Source organism: Osmia lignaria, chromosome 4 (genome assembly GCF_051020975.1).
Source record: "Osmia lignaria lignaria isolate PbOS001 chromosome 4, iyOsmLign1, whole genome shotgun sequence".
Classification (NCBI taxonomy): Eukaryota; Metazoa; Arthropoda; class Insecta; order Hymenoptera; family Megachilidae; genus Osmia; species Osmia lignaria.
Window position 1 is genome coordinate 5,031,262 of NC_135035.1, and position 14,802 is coordinate 5,046,063.

General features: G+C 33.2%; 1 protein-coding gene across 2 annotated transcripts in view; it reads right to left on the bottom strand.

The window, feature by feature from the left end:
* Window positions 1-1,471: 1,471 nt before the first annotated feature.
* The window catches only part of PCB (Pyruvate carboxylase), a 111,352-nt gene continuing 98,021 nt past the window's right edge, over window positions 1,472-14,802 (bottom strand). Inside the window, exons 9-14 of one of the 2 annotated variants that reach the window (XM_034322776.2) lie at window positions 13,893-13,943; window positions 5,881-6,348; window positions 5,299-5,688; window positions 4,794-5,229; window positions 4,273-4,669; window positions 1,472-3,730 (exon numbers count right to left, since the gene is read on the bottom strand). In XM_034322776.2, coding sequence (XP_034178667.1) covers window positions 3,482-3,730; window positions 4,273-4,669; window positions 4,794-5,229; window positions 5,299-5,688; window positions 5,881-6,348; window positions 13,893-13,943 — 1,991 coding nt within the window. In that variant the 3' untranslated portion in view covers window positions 1,472-3,481. The remainder of the gene's footprint in view (window positions 3,731-4,272; window positions 4,670-4,793; window positions 5,230-5,298; window positions 5,689-5,880; window positions 6,349-13,892; window positions 13,944-14,802) is intronic. The other variant, XM_034322777.2, reaches the window with a different exon arrangement.

Consider the following 14,802-nt stretch of genomic DNA (forward strand, 5'->3'; position numbering starts at 1 on the left):
CGCGCCGAGATAAGATGGATTTTTCCAGATCTAATTTTAAAAAATTTTGGTAGCTATCTTTAAATAGTGCCCATTTACCCGCCCTTATTTCGCGTATGAACCGCACGCGAAGATCTAGTTAAGCCAGATGGGTGCTGTGCCCCTTGTATATTACTCCCCCCTGTCTCTCTTCTCTCATTTTTCCTTATCTTAGTCTATAAGCATCCCCTGTACATATTCCTCCCGCCTCTACTTCTTTTAAGTTAGGTTAAGTTTGCCTAAGACTGATCCGTGGGGTTTTTCTCCTTTTGTACCTTTTTTTCCCTTTTGCGTTAAGCGTTACCTCGCACTTATTTTTGAGTATATCGTTATATACTCTGGCAATACGTTAGTTTATAAGTTGACCATGTGATTGTTAATATTTAGAGTTAGCCTCCGAGTCCCGTCCTGTAACGGGCAAGCTGGCTGTGATACCCCAAAGATTGCACTGAATTTTTTTTTCGTTTAGTTTTTGTATTCTCGTAGCCTTAGGACTGATATATGTACCACTGTTAACAAAAACAATAAAACGATTTAAAAAAAAAAAAACAGACGATCCCGAGACGAAACGCCCTTCTTTTTCCCCTCTCCTACACAGCAGAAATTAAATCCTAAATCCCATTGTACAAGAAGGCAAAATTACTAGTGCCGGCAATATGAAAATGCTAACTCAAAAAAAATAGCTTTACCGTCGCGAAATTGTCATAAAACCTGACTTTCGAAATTCTCTTAAAACGTGTTCCTCGGTATCGAGCAATTACTATTTGCAAAAATTATTTTAAAAATGAAATGAATTATTTATATAATTTCCACGGAAGATTTTAATTTTGTTTCTTATTAATGTTAATAAAAAAAGCAATATTGTCTTAAACAAATTTTTTTTTTAAATTTTTAATTCTGCAATTATTTATTAACTAATTATTATTATATCTACTGAAATAAATTATTACTATGATGTTTAGATGAGAATTTAATGATTTCTTTTATCAATTACTCATAGAAAAATAGATTTTTTTAGAATTTTCAATTCCGCAACCATTTAATAACTAAATCATTACTATATCTAGTAAGGGGTCAAACAAGGTAAAAGAAAAGGAATGTAAAGAAGCAACTCATTCTCATAACTGTAAAAAACTATTCTGCATTTGCTGTATAAATGCAACCGCATTCATTTAGATTTCATACTACATAAATACACTGTGAACATTTCATAGACGCATACTAGCGAGGAGATTGCAATAGTCGCAATGTCAAGACGCATAAGGACCTAATTTTATCAAACACAATTGTACAATCCTTTGAAACGCGATCAAAGGAGGAACGATTATCACTTTTACCTTTGCACTTGTTATTGTTGAAATTCAACTTCACTGAAATTGACACTGTCATTTTTGACGCTTAGACTCTAAGCCTTAGAGGAAACAAAGAACCATTATCACATTTTTATTATAACTGTTTGTGGTGTTGTTATAAATTTGGTCTAATTGTTTATTTCATTCAAAAGAATCATATAATAATTTGCATTTGACAACTTATAAATTAATATATACAATGTTGTTTTCAATGATTTTTCTTACTACATACAATAATTCAGAAATTAAAACTAAAACATGTTAAAAAGTAATGCTCGCCTTTAATACAAATACACAACACTATATTTATAAAATTAATGTACAAATTATGTTGAAAATTTGTTTTAAAACGCACTAATTAAAATTATTGTAGCAAGGAATTCAGAAATTACACCGATTCCTTTGACAACTATTATGCAACTTATTTTTCTCAAGATTCTAAACTAATTCAAAATTAATTTGAATTAAAATTAAATTAATTTCTTCATTCACACGCAAAATATACATCAAATCACAGGATTTACGGTCAAACAGCATCGATTTTTCTATATTTTGAACACAGGGTTACACAATCTGATTGGAATTGAAATTTACAATTTCTTTGTACACAAACTTGTTGCAGTTTCTTTTATACAAAACTATTGTACAATAAATATTCACACAATTGTATTTAATAAACTAATAGCTTTTCTTGAGAGCTTCAATTTGTTATTTCATTTTGTTTTACAATTTAAAATGACATAAAATGTTTGTTAAACTAATTTACAAAGATCAGTTATTAATAGGTTGTCATAATAACTATTAATGACTGATGTTTTTAATTTAATTTAGTGGAAAATTAAAAACCAAGGACAGAAAGGCAGAAAATTTAGACCACTAGTAATAATTTGAAATTAAAACTTGCAGCATTGAGATAAAAAATTACTCCTTTGTATTCTTAATAATCTGGATTAATTTAACAGCTTAATTATTTCTGTTGTGGCTCTCAACATGTCCATTACCTTGGTGCAACTCAAATATATTAGTTTGCAAACTAATTCTTGTTTCTGGACACTTTGCAATCTTCTTTGTACTATTGAATTGTACAGTAAATAGTATAGTACAGTTTGAGAAACACTGATGTACTGGCACTAAACATTTCAAAAAATAAACAAAGAGAACAGCATTTTGTGCAACTTCAATATGATACTAATTTTACAAACAGTATCCTTATGAAACTTTAAAATTCGGTAACATTAACTGTAACATTCATTCACCTAATTACAATTGTAGGCCTGTACCTAACATCAAGTATGAACACGAAGTATAAAGGAATTGATATTTTAGGCAGCATAGATCAATTCTCGTTGCAAAATTTAAAAAATCGACAAACAACCATACGTAAGATTTCTGGCAAGTGAAGAATATTAGCTCGGTTTGATAATTTTAAATTAAATACTAATAAATGATCATCACGATACAATGGGCTTGACTTGACTGATTAAAATCGAGTAGGATAAAAAACGTTTTGATGTTTGTCGCTCTTTCTTCTTGACAAATGTACTTGAATGAACGTTTATGCATAATCCTCTTTGTTATTGAACAAGAGATGCATTTTGTTTAATTAATTAATTCTATATACGAGGTAGTTTGAGAAATTTGTGATCACTTATTGCAAAATTACTTTCAGCTTCTTTTTCATATTATTAAGATTAGAAAATTATTAAACCTTCATTGTATAATTTACTGAATTTAGAATTTAAAAAATACATTTTTGTATTCTTATAAGTAATAATTATAAGAAAATAACAATAATCAAATATGTTAGTCTATTTCAAAAACTCATTTAAAATAAAATATTTAAATATTATAAATTTGCAATTTTGTGTTTTTCATAATTACATTAATAATGAAAGGGTTAACAGTCTTTCAAAATTTTAGAATAATATTGAAAAAATTACATTATTGAATGATACATTAATATCTTCACTTTTTACGTATTGGTAAATTGTTATGATTAATATTAGTTACAGATAGAAAATAGATATTTAAGTATTCATTAAACAAAATGCATTCTTGTTTGAAGAATGTATACAACGATGTGATTTTACAGATGCAAGTGACTAAAAATTCTATTCCAAGGTCAAGATTAGATCATCTCCTTCTAATCTTATTCCTTGAGAGACTTCCAGTGACTTTACTTTCCCTGCTCTTGGTGCTTGGACCACCATCTCCATTTTCATGGCGGATAAAACAACCAATGGTACTCCTTTATCTACTGTATCTCCTACTTTCACTCTGATGTCAATCACAGTACCAGGCATGGGTGCTCCAATTTGATTTTTATCTCCTTTGACAACTTTGGGGTGAACATGAAGCTCCTGATTAAACAGAAAACATTTCATTATAATTTTTTAATGTGTGATTGTGCATAAAAGTTTAGTATTACTTATAGAGTTTAAAGAAATCAAAATAGTAAAAATAGTACAAAATTATTTATATAAAAGTAACTTGACGTTAACATTAAATACACTACCAGTAGCAAGTTTGAAATCACCTATCTCATGTATAACTGTTATTTATTCATTATAATTCTTTAATAACAGTTTTCCATGAATATATTAATTAAACTATATTTAAATTGTTACAAGTGTTTAGTGATAAGAAGGATAGAAGATTTTTAACATCATTAATATTATTTCAATAATATAAAATATAAAATTAGAAAAATTAAATTTTTGATTAATATGCTTATATCTCTAAAAATTCTTATCCTAATATTTCCGCTGTAAGAATCATAGTATGAAATATTTTAGAATAAGATTACATGGTCATATAAGTATGTTAATATGCTTACGATCATACACATAGAAAATTAAAAGATTATAATAAATTGCAATAAAAACCATAATCTAGAATTTACCTTAACAGCTTCCTTATCCTTAATAAACACAGATCTGACTTGTCCGTTCATCTCAAAGAACACCTCGCGTTCTCCATTCTTGGTGAGATCTTCAGCAACTGCGAGAGTCTTAATAGCTAATGTTTTACCCTTTTCAATCGTTACATCGAATTCCTCTGCAACCTTCGGTCCAGTCAAGAAAACTCTAGTTTCCAATTTATCTACAGGTCCATATTGTTCTCTGAAGTTCAAATAGTCGTTCGTAACACTAGGATAGAGAGCTGCCGACATGATATCATTTTCTGTAACCTGAGGATAAGATTCTTGCAACTGAGATTTTAGGGCATCAAAGTCCAATGGAGGCAAACTTGCACCAGGTCTTCCTTGGACCCGTGGCATGTTCTTTAATACCTTCGACCTATAATAAAATTACTTCATTTTCATAACCTGGATTACAAGGGGTGCATGGGTTCTTTCAAACCTAACTAAGCCCTAAGAATAGTCAACAAAGACAAGTCATTTATTTATATTGGTAAAATTACCTCAATGGCTCAGGGAATCCTCCATGAGGTTCACCAATAGCACCCTGCAGGAACTCAACAACCGATTTTGGGAAGGACAATTCTTCAGCTTTATTTAACACATCATCAGCCGACAGCTTATTCTGAACCATAAATTGAGCAAGATCACCAACAACCTTGGAGCTAGGAGTAACTTTTATTATATCACCCAACAACAGATTAGCTTCTCTGTAAGCTTTTTTGACATCTTCAAACATTTCTCCCAAACCCAGCGAGTAAGCCTGGAATTGTAAATTGGTGTATTGCCCTCCAGGAATTTCATTCAAGTAGACATCAGCATTTCCAGATTTCATGGTGGTTGTGCATTCAAATGGAGCATACAGAGTTCTGGTCTGTTCCCAGAATGCAGAATACTCAGATACATCATTGAGGTTAAATTTGGTATCCTTTGGAGTTCCTGTAATTTCAGAATATATTATTAATGGTTGTTTCAAGAACTTTAACTTTGATGCATAGAGTAGCTTACCCATTAGGGAGGCAACTACAGCACCCATAGAGGGTTGACTAGTCATTCCAGACATACTGTCTACAGCAACGTCAACCACATCAGCTCCACTTTCAGCACAAGCTAACATGGCTGCTACTCCAGCTCCAGCAGTGTCATGAGTGTGAATGTGCAATGGTACATCAGGATGTTTCTGTCTAATAGCATCGATTAACATGACAGCTGCTTTTGGCTTCAGAAGACCTGCCATATCCTTGATCGCCAGGACATGAGTACCAGCCTTTACCAACTCATCAGCTAAGTTTGTGTAATATTTCAAGTCGTATTTCTTCCTATTTGGGTCACTCACGTCACCTGTATAAGAAATTGCAGCCTCCACGATGCCACCAGCTTTACCAGCTGCTTCCATACCTGTAAAGTTTTTCAATATTAATTTTTGCCTACTTTTCCTGGTTGGAAGTTTCAAAAAATTAATGGAAGCCCTTAGAAGTATCCCATAGTGTAACAAAACGTGCTTTAACTTAAAGACTTTGATCTAATATTTTAGGTGCTAATTCTCAGATGGTTATACTTTGAAATTATTTTTAAAAAATTAAAAATTACCAAGGATTAAATTTGGTAAGTAATTCAACGAATCGAATACTCTGAAGATGTCCATTCCAGTCTGCACAGCCAGTTCACAGAACTTGTAGACAACATTATCAGGATAATTGGTATAACCGACCGCATTGGCACCTCTGAGAAGCATTTGGAAAGGAATGTTTGGAATAGCTTTCCTCATATCCTCCAATCGTTCCCAAGGACATTCGTGAAGAAACCTAAGGGCGACGTCGAAAGTGGCACCACCCCAGTTCTCCAGAGAGTACAGATTGTTGAACTTATGAGCAACGAAGGGCGAGATCAACAGAAGGTCGTGTGACCTTACACGTGTTGCTAAGAGAGATTGATGAGCATCACGAAAAGTGGTATCCATCAAAAGCAACCCGTCGTGTTGCCTAATGGCCTTGGCGAAAGCTTCCGGTCCTTGTTCCTTGTAGATGTGACGGAAGCCTTTAGGTGGTTCCAGGAGATCTGAAAAATCGATGGATCTATATTGAAGATGGGAAACTCGGAAAATTTGTGAAAAGCTTTCACGTGCTGTTGTTAGTAAGCTTGCACGCATGGAAGAAACTTCAAAATACCAGAAACTAATCGAAGAGTGACAATAAATTCTGAAAAAAAAAGGTTCTAAATGGTAATAGTAAAAGTTTTTTTTTTCTTTACGGATTTGATAAATTGATAAATTATTTGTTATTATATTATACTAATAATAATGTTTCAATAATTTATAGCTGTTATTGTTATTTTATAATAATCGTATATGTGCATAATACGTATTATGTTAATAAATTTATATGTATTATGGCACAGAACGACCGATTCGCTAAGGTGTTAATAATAAAATATTGATTTTTCTGAAATAATGATACTAGTGATAGGCAAGTATAAGAAATGCGAGAGTTTGATGCATACTCGTCGATTACGTAACGTGCGGTGAAATTATTATTCATTCTTACAGTTTTATATAAAAAAGTTACATCAGAGTTATAAGAAGAAAATAATCGATATATATTGAAAATTCATTCATTGTCAACTTACAATTTTAATAACAAGTTTTTATAGAAAACCATACCATGTATAGTATAGATAAATTGATGATAAGTACATTATAATTATAATATATATACAGGGTGTTTCGTTTAAAACAGGCCACCTAAATATTCCCTCTATCTCTAAAAATACAAAAAATGTTTCTGACGTAATCTAAATGGTTTCAAAAGAGGAATCAGATGGAAGGATCGTTTTTTATAAATTGTAATTTTTTAATCGTTTTTTCTAGGTCACTCGTGTTTTTTACGTATGTACACACATTTTTTGTTGTTGTATGTTATAGCAAATATTATTGTGCATTTATCCATGTTTAATAGCACGACCTTGAAGTGACCGTGGACTCTAAAATTTAAACACGAGTGACCTCAAAAAAACGATTAAAAAATTACAATTTATAAAAAACGGTTCTTCCATCTGATTTGTCTTTTGATACCATTTAGATTACGTCAGAAACATTTTTTGTATTTTCAGAGCTAGAGGAGATATTTAGGTGGACTGTTTTAAACGAAACACCCTGTATAGTATTGACCAAAGTAGGCTTCCCCAAGGAAAATGGTGATATAGGGAAAGCAAGAATTTTGGCTGCAGTTCCGAATACGACCGGTCGCCGATCAAGATGAAATTTTAAAGGCAGGTGGGAGGGGGGGAGAGGATCCTAAATATAAAATGGTATCTTCGGCTTCCTATTAGTTTCAGAGATATTAATTAAAAACTTTCATACAATATACAGGGTGATCCTCTCGCTAGAGGACACAAAGGAACACTGGCGACAATGGACCCCTTGATTGCACCATAAAGAGGTCCGTATTGTCACGTGCCAGCGGGGACCTACCCGGGTCGAGACGACGCTGTGTGTCTTCATGGTGCGGTCAAGGGTTCATTGTCGCCAGTTCCTTTGTGTCCCCTAGCGAGAGGATCACCCTGTAGAGTGGATATAATGTGCTTGATAGAGGAATCAATAGACTGAGCAAAAAACAGCGAGAAAGAAATTCGACGAAGTGACAATCGATGTAATCGATATGGTGCGAGTCGTTCTCCTAACTCGCTATGAATAATAAAATAATTTTTAACAAAGAATACAACTGACTTCGAAATGCACTAAAAAGTATGAAATAATTTCTATTTCCTAATCAAATAATTTCCATTTCATTTATACAAATACCCAACAGCTATTAATAAAACCTATTTACTCGTTAAATAGTATACTAAATACATTTCAACCTTTTCGGAGGCGGCGCAAAATTAAAAACTTTTCTTCTACTAGGAAGATCCTAGTTCAGGCGTCGGCAACCTATCAAATCGTTATTGGCAGCATCGTATATTCGGGTATTTTTAATTTTGCGCCGCCTAAAGTTTGGGCCTGCCGTCCCGCAGTATCCATTTCAAGCGGAGGTAGACACGGGTAATAGTAGCGCGCTGACATTACCGGCAAAAATGGGCCTAAACATGGGTTTACGCGCATCCGTTATTCGTCCTTGTATGAGAACATTTGGGGCTGGGTGAGGGCTTATTCGAAAGAGGAAAGTCCAATGCACACTGCTCAACTCATGTTTCAGTGGGATTATGTTGATGTTTAGTAATATAAGCGTCCAAAATAGAGGTAAAAAATCGACAAAATGCATTCGCGGAATCGAAGCATTTTTAGGCCACTAAAAGTTGCTGTGATTGAAATCATGAGTTGAGCGGTCTAGCCACAACCCTTACCTGTAAATTAAAATGTATTTTGTCTTCATTTGTTGCGAAATAAGGACGAATAACGGATGCCCGTAAAAGCATTCTCACAGACCAGTTCTGCCATTTTGTGGATAATACAGAGCAATTCATGTGACAAATTCAATTCAGCTACTAGTTATAAGGTGGTGTCTAACAAAGAAGGCTGCCGATTTGGAATCGTAGCCAAAATCAGGCGTTAGCTTGGTTACGTCACTCGACTGAAGGCAAGCGAAAGCAAGCGAAACAGGCAACAACGCCCGAACGCTGAGTGAGACGCACTACAGTCAGGCTGTCCTTCTCTCATTCTGAATGTTGAGATTGTCCCTTTTCGCTAAGTTTTGACTGACGCCCGCCTGGATTTTTCATAGCGCCCCATAACAAACCTCGCTCAAAGAGGAGGTATAACAAAAAAAATGCAGATGCACTTTTTATTTAAATAGAATTGCATTTTTTTTTACTCGTATCAACTCCTTGAAACATTCTGCATAAAAAAGTACTATTAGAACTAATAAATGGAGAGGTCTCGGCTCCTTCTCTCCTTCTCTTCCCTCGCTACTATTCCCTCTCACTATTTCGCTGACGCGCCTATATCTAACAGGATAATGTTTAAAAAACTAATATTTCGTGAGATATCTCACACTTTTCATATGTCTTACCATTCAACTTTTACATCAATAGCTTTTTCCTATCTCTTACCAAAAAGATATAACTCGTCTCAACCTCCTTGCAATAATTCTGCAAACGTTTATATAAGTTGTATACGAGATATGTATTTATTTATTTAAATTATTTGCATTCACTCAGAATATTGACTCCTTTGTATTTTTTATTAGTTTCGTAAAAATAAAGTTACTATAGGTTTCTCGAAATACAAGCGTCACGCAATTGAGACGAGTTATATCTTTTTGGTAAGAGATAGGAAAAAGCTATTGATGTAAAAGTTGAATGGTAAGACATATGAAAAGTGTGAGATATCTCACGAAATATTAGTTTTTTAAACATTATCCTGTTAGATATAGGCGCGTCAGCGAAATAGTGAGAGGGAATAGTAGCGAGGGAAGAGAAGGAGAGAAGGAGCCGAGGCCTCTCCATTTATTAGTTCTAATAGTACTTTTTTATGCAGAATGTTTCAAGGAGTTGATACGAGTAAAAAAAAATGCAATTCTATTTAAATAAAAAGTGCATCTGCATTTTTTTAGTGAATCGTTGCATTCACGAAGGAAATGAAGTCATAGAAAAATAAACATTATCATACCATTGAACTTTTACATAAAGAGCTTTTTCCTATCTCTTACCAAATTCAAGATATAACTCGTCCCAATTGCATGACGTATCCTGTATACTTTTATTAATTAAAAAACATTTATTTAAAGAAGTTAATAACTTTTTCTAAAAATCATTCTCAGATTGCACGTTCCTTTGGTTCCTCAGAGTAGGCATATATTTTTCAGCAGCGAGGTGTGCTACGGTGCGCTATATAAAATCCACGCGTTCAGTCAGTCAGAATTTACCGGAGCTTGACAATTCCACAGTATAGGAAAGAACAAAAGTAGGATCACTCTGCCAAAAAGCGTACCAATAATTGTCGCTCGCGCATGACCGAATCGCACAACCAACAATATGGCGGCTGTGAATATATATGATAATAGTTTCTTGCATTGTAACCTCTGTTACTTCTAAAACATTCCTGTTGCGATAAAATTCAGTAAATTTTATACAGAGATATAAAATATGAGTGAAAGAGGTGGATACCGTTGTTCCTTCAAAGGGTGCCAAAGTGCAAGCAGTGACAGCAGTAACAGGCGTTCTGGGACACCCTATATTTTATATCTGTCAAATGATATTTTTCCAACATTCTTTGTACATTTTAGATATAGACATTATTATTATTATTATTATCATCATTGTTTTATCAAAATATTACCACTTTGTGGGTTGTTTATTAATTTCTAAGATATGCTGTATACATTATACATTTGTATATAATTTATTAGGACTTTATTAATTGAATAATTGTTGTATATAATAATTGTATTGTACAGAGATTTCAATAAAATGTGTATTTTAATTAAATGTAGATATTTAATAGTCTTTTTATGGTATTCTATTACGAAATCTCTTTTTGATTGTACCGAGTGCTTTTCAAATTAGAGCCCGCGCACAACCAGCAATATGGCGATCTATTGGTCATGAGATCAAAGGTGCCGACACGGAGTGAGCCTACTGTTCTTTCCTATACTGTGCCTGTACTGTGACAATTCTATCATTTAGGTTCAAAGAAGGATAGCATGATCACCATACATCTCACTCTAAATACGCGCCAATGTTTCGCTTTTGTTCTTTAGCTGTATTGTCGCGATGCCTCTGGCGAGATGAGCGTTTGAATGCGTTTGTAAAAATACTTTAGGCGCTGTTGCCTTCCTAGATCGTGTTGCGCGCACGCTAGCTGAGAATTAAACTTTTCAAATTCGTAACAGACCACGTTAAGCCGGGTATCCACCGGTATCAAATGCCCGTATCGCATCACCGTTCCGAACCCTTTTGAATAGGCAGGCGTTGCCTCGTTGCATGCCACGGCGCACAGTGGTCTGTTTCGACAATCTAGCGGGACAAAAGTCACAGGTTGTACGTAAACCATTAATTAAGCCGAAATATTTATTATTTGTTTTAAAATCACCATCGACATTATTTTATTAGACTTAAAACTTTCACATCTTTCTCATTTAGGGTGTTTTAAAACCAAATTCATATTTTGGGGTTTTTTAAAAGGTGAGAAATTGATATGCAGAGTTGCAAATATTTGCAGCTATAACTGGTCAAAATTTGTTCTATAAAGCAAATAGAATAAAACAGCACAAATAGTTTCAGGTTCCACCAGGTTCCTGGATGTACAGAGCTTTTCCAAAAAAAACTATTGAAAACTTCCATGATTTTTTTGCCAATATTTTATTTCTGACAGTTGCAAATTAAGATACTCATGGCTGAGGATTGATTTACTACTTACCTGTACGTCTATAATCCATTATTTAAAATACTAACAACCGAAACTGTGATTCAATCGCGCTCCTTTAACGTTTAACGGATACAAATAAGTTCTAACAATCCGTAACTGAGCGACCGGCTTGCATTTGTTTTGACCATTGTTACATTCATAAAATACATATAAAGTTACATACCATGTTATTATAATATTTTTGTCACAATCGTTTGTGATATAACAAACATTTATTCATTTCGGAGGGGTCATGTTTTTTTACTTTTGTCCCGTTAGATTACTAATAGACAGACCACTGTGCGGCGTGCTACAGCTCGGACAATAGTTCTTCGTTTCTTGAAAGAAACTCCTATAGGCGAGAAGTTTCGATTTGCTGCATGCTGTTTCTTTATTGTAATTGTCCAAACCATATCGTGTTTGGTATCATTTTAATCAGAAAAACGTCACAAATATCTTGGTAACAGTTTTATAAGAAGAAAATGAAAAATAACAAAGTTCAGTCATTGCATTAGTATTATTTCACTGATATATCCGATTCCAAATCATATTATCTCGTTCCTCAAGTGTCATGTTTCCACTTGACATAGCATTTCGGGCCTTCGCCTGGGTATGCTGCTTTTACGTTTCAAGTGGTCTCCGAACCTATGCTTTGAATGGCAAGAAACCGACAATTTTCGGATCGGCCCGTTCCTTCACCTCCGTATCACAGCCCAATATGTAGAACTTTCGATACTCGGCAACGGAAAAATCTCTGGGAAATTAACATTGTCCTTTTTCAATAATCATACAGGTGATTATTAACATTGCTATTTTATGTATAGCGTATTACCGAAGATAATTGATCTGTTTAAATATATTTAGACGATAAAATTTATCTAAATTAAATTAGATTAAGTTCATAAATAATTTCATCGATTTTGAAATGAATCCAATAATACTGCAAGATTACAAATAAATTGAAACCCAAGTGACGGCACGAAACGCTATGTCAAGTGCAAACGCATGAACCTTTCCTTCGATGGAACGGCAAAGAATTGACAAATTTTTCGGATGGGTCCGTTCCTTTGGAACGGCACGCAGCAAAACGAAACTCCTCGCCTGTAGTGGCCCAGTCCTATTGCCTAATCGTTTCTATCAAGAAACGAAGAAATGTTGTCCGAGCCACAGCACGCCGTTGCATGCAACGAGGCAACGCCTGCCTATTCAAAAGGGTTCGGAACGGTGATATGATACGGGCGTTTGATACCGGCGGATACCCGGCTTAATAGGATCTCTGCTGATATTTCCCGCTGAAGTGAATTTTTCCCGTGAAAAATCTCCAAATTTGTTAGCGCAATATCTCGAAAACAAATGGAAATCGAGTGTATACATGCAAGCTTAATGAATTCGACTTCAAAAACACTATCAAATGATCGAAAGAAAAATATATAGTTCCATTTAAAAAACCAAACTTTGTCATTATAATATATTTTTGAAAATAACAATACAAAAAAAAATTCGTCTACGTTAAAATGTTGCCCCCTCTTACCATGCAATGACCACCAAAGCAATTTCTTGTATCTTTAATAGTTTAGGAAATAATTGAGTGTTTCCAGTTACGCAGGACACTGTATATAATAAATTGAATAAAATTTTCATTGTTAACAGTGCTTTTTAATTTTTTTGTTTGTTTCATTAGTAATTATACTATTCAAAATATTTTTCACTCTTCAATTATTTCGTCATTAGTTTCGTCAATGTATACCTACTGATAATTTAAAATCTGTATTTGTTAAAAAGACAAATGTAGCAATTCGAAAGTTAATTTACGGCTGCTTTTATTTTTGTAGAAATTACTGTAATTTATGAAATATGCACACATGTGATTAAATCTTTTAGTTCAATCCGAAAATTTAGTGTTTTTATTAAACTCTTGTGAAGTAGTATTATCTACCAGAGAATGAAAAAATTAACCAGTTTTACTCATATTACCAAACCATTTATATAGCAATCATTTTACCCAGCAACCACACGAAACTACAATACCTTAATTTTTCTTTTTCATAAATTGAATACCAATTAAATATTATGATAGATCTACAATAGGTTTGTAATAGAATTAAAATAACACCAAAGAGTAAGTTCATAATTATAAATAAAATTCAATTAACCAATACCACCCCTCTTTTTTCTCCATGTTAAATTGTAATCCTTGGTCGCTTATCAAAGTAATACTTCAATAATTTAGCAGAAAATAAAAAAGATTGCGTTCACATACCTGGTAGATCTGGATCATTGTTCTCTTCTGCAGCTGCAAGCTTAGCAAAGTCTAAAAAAATTGCCAAACGAAAAGATAAAAGCATGCGATAAACATTTAAGTGTAATTACGAGAGGTCTTTAATATCTAAAAGTGAAAACGAAAAAAGGAAAGTTATATTCACAGAAAGAAAAAAAAAAAGAAGAAAATCTAACACGCTGTATAAAATCCTTCAGTCGTGTAATTATTATAAATTAATAAACAACACGAGAAAAAGTTATTAAATCACGTCTATACATTTAAAACAAAAAGAGAAAATCGAAAAACATACCATGTATTATAAAAACAAAAACACCATGCCATGAAGATATGTTGTCAAAAAAAAGTGAATTTGCATGTTGAAATATGAAATATGTGCAGTAAAGAGTTCCGTACTTTTTGAGAATACAATTAATTAAAGTGCAACATAAAATTTCTAATCGTGTGGACCCCTTGCAATTCCGTTGTTGAACCCAGCAGGAAGCGTAGAAAATTATTTTACTAAGCCCATAAGGGTGTCTACTATAATGCAACCTTTATGGTAGAATGAAAATTCGTTAACCCTTAGAAGCGCAGCCCTTAATCCTGTACTATAGAATTCAGTATAAATTTATCATTAAAATATAAAAAATAAAAGTATAAATACCAGTAATATAAATATATACAGGGGGTTTCATTTAACTTTTGTTATCTTTAATTGTTATTTATAAAAATAGGAAAAATCCTAAGGGGAAACTACATATTATATTTTAGATTTCAAACCTCTTAGGAACTATCAATTTAAAAAAAATTTATTTTAATACTTTTTTATATAAAATGCTTCAAAAAATCAATTTATTTAAAAAAGAATATGAAGTTCTATTAAAAATAAAAAGGAAATGAGCCACAATCC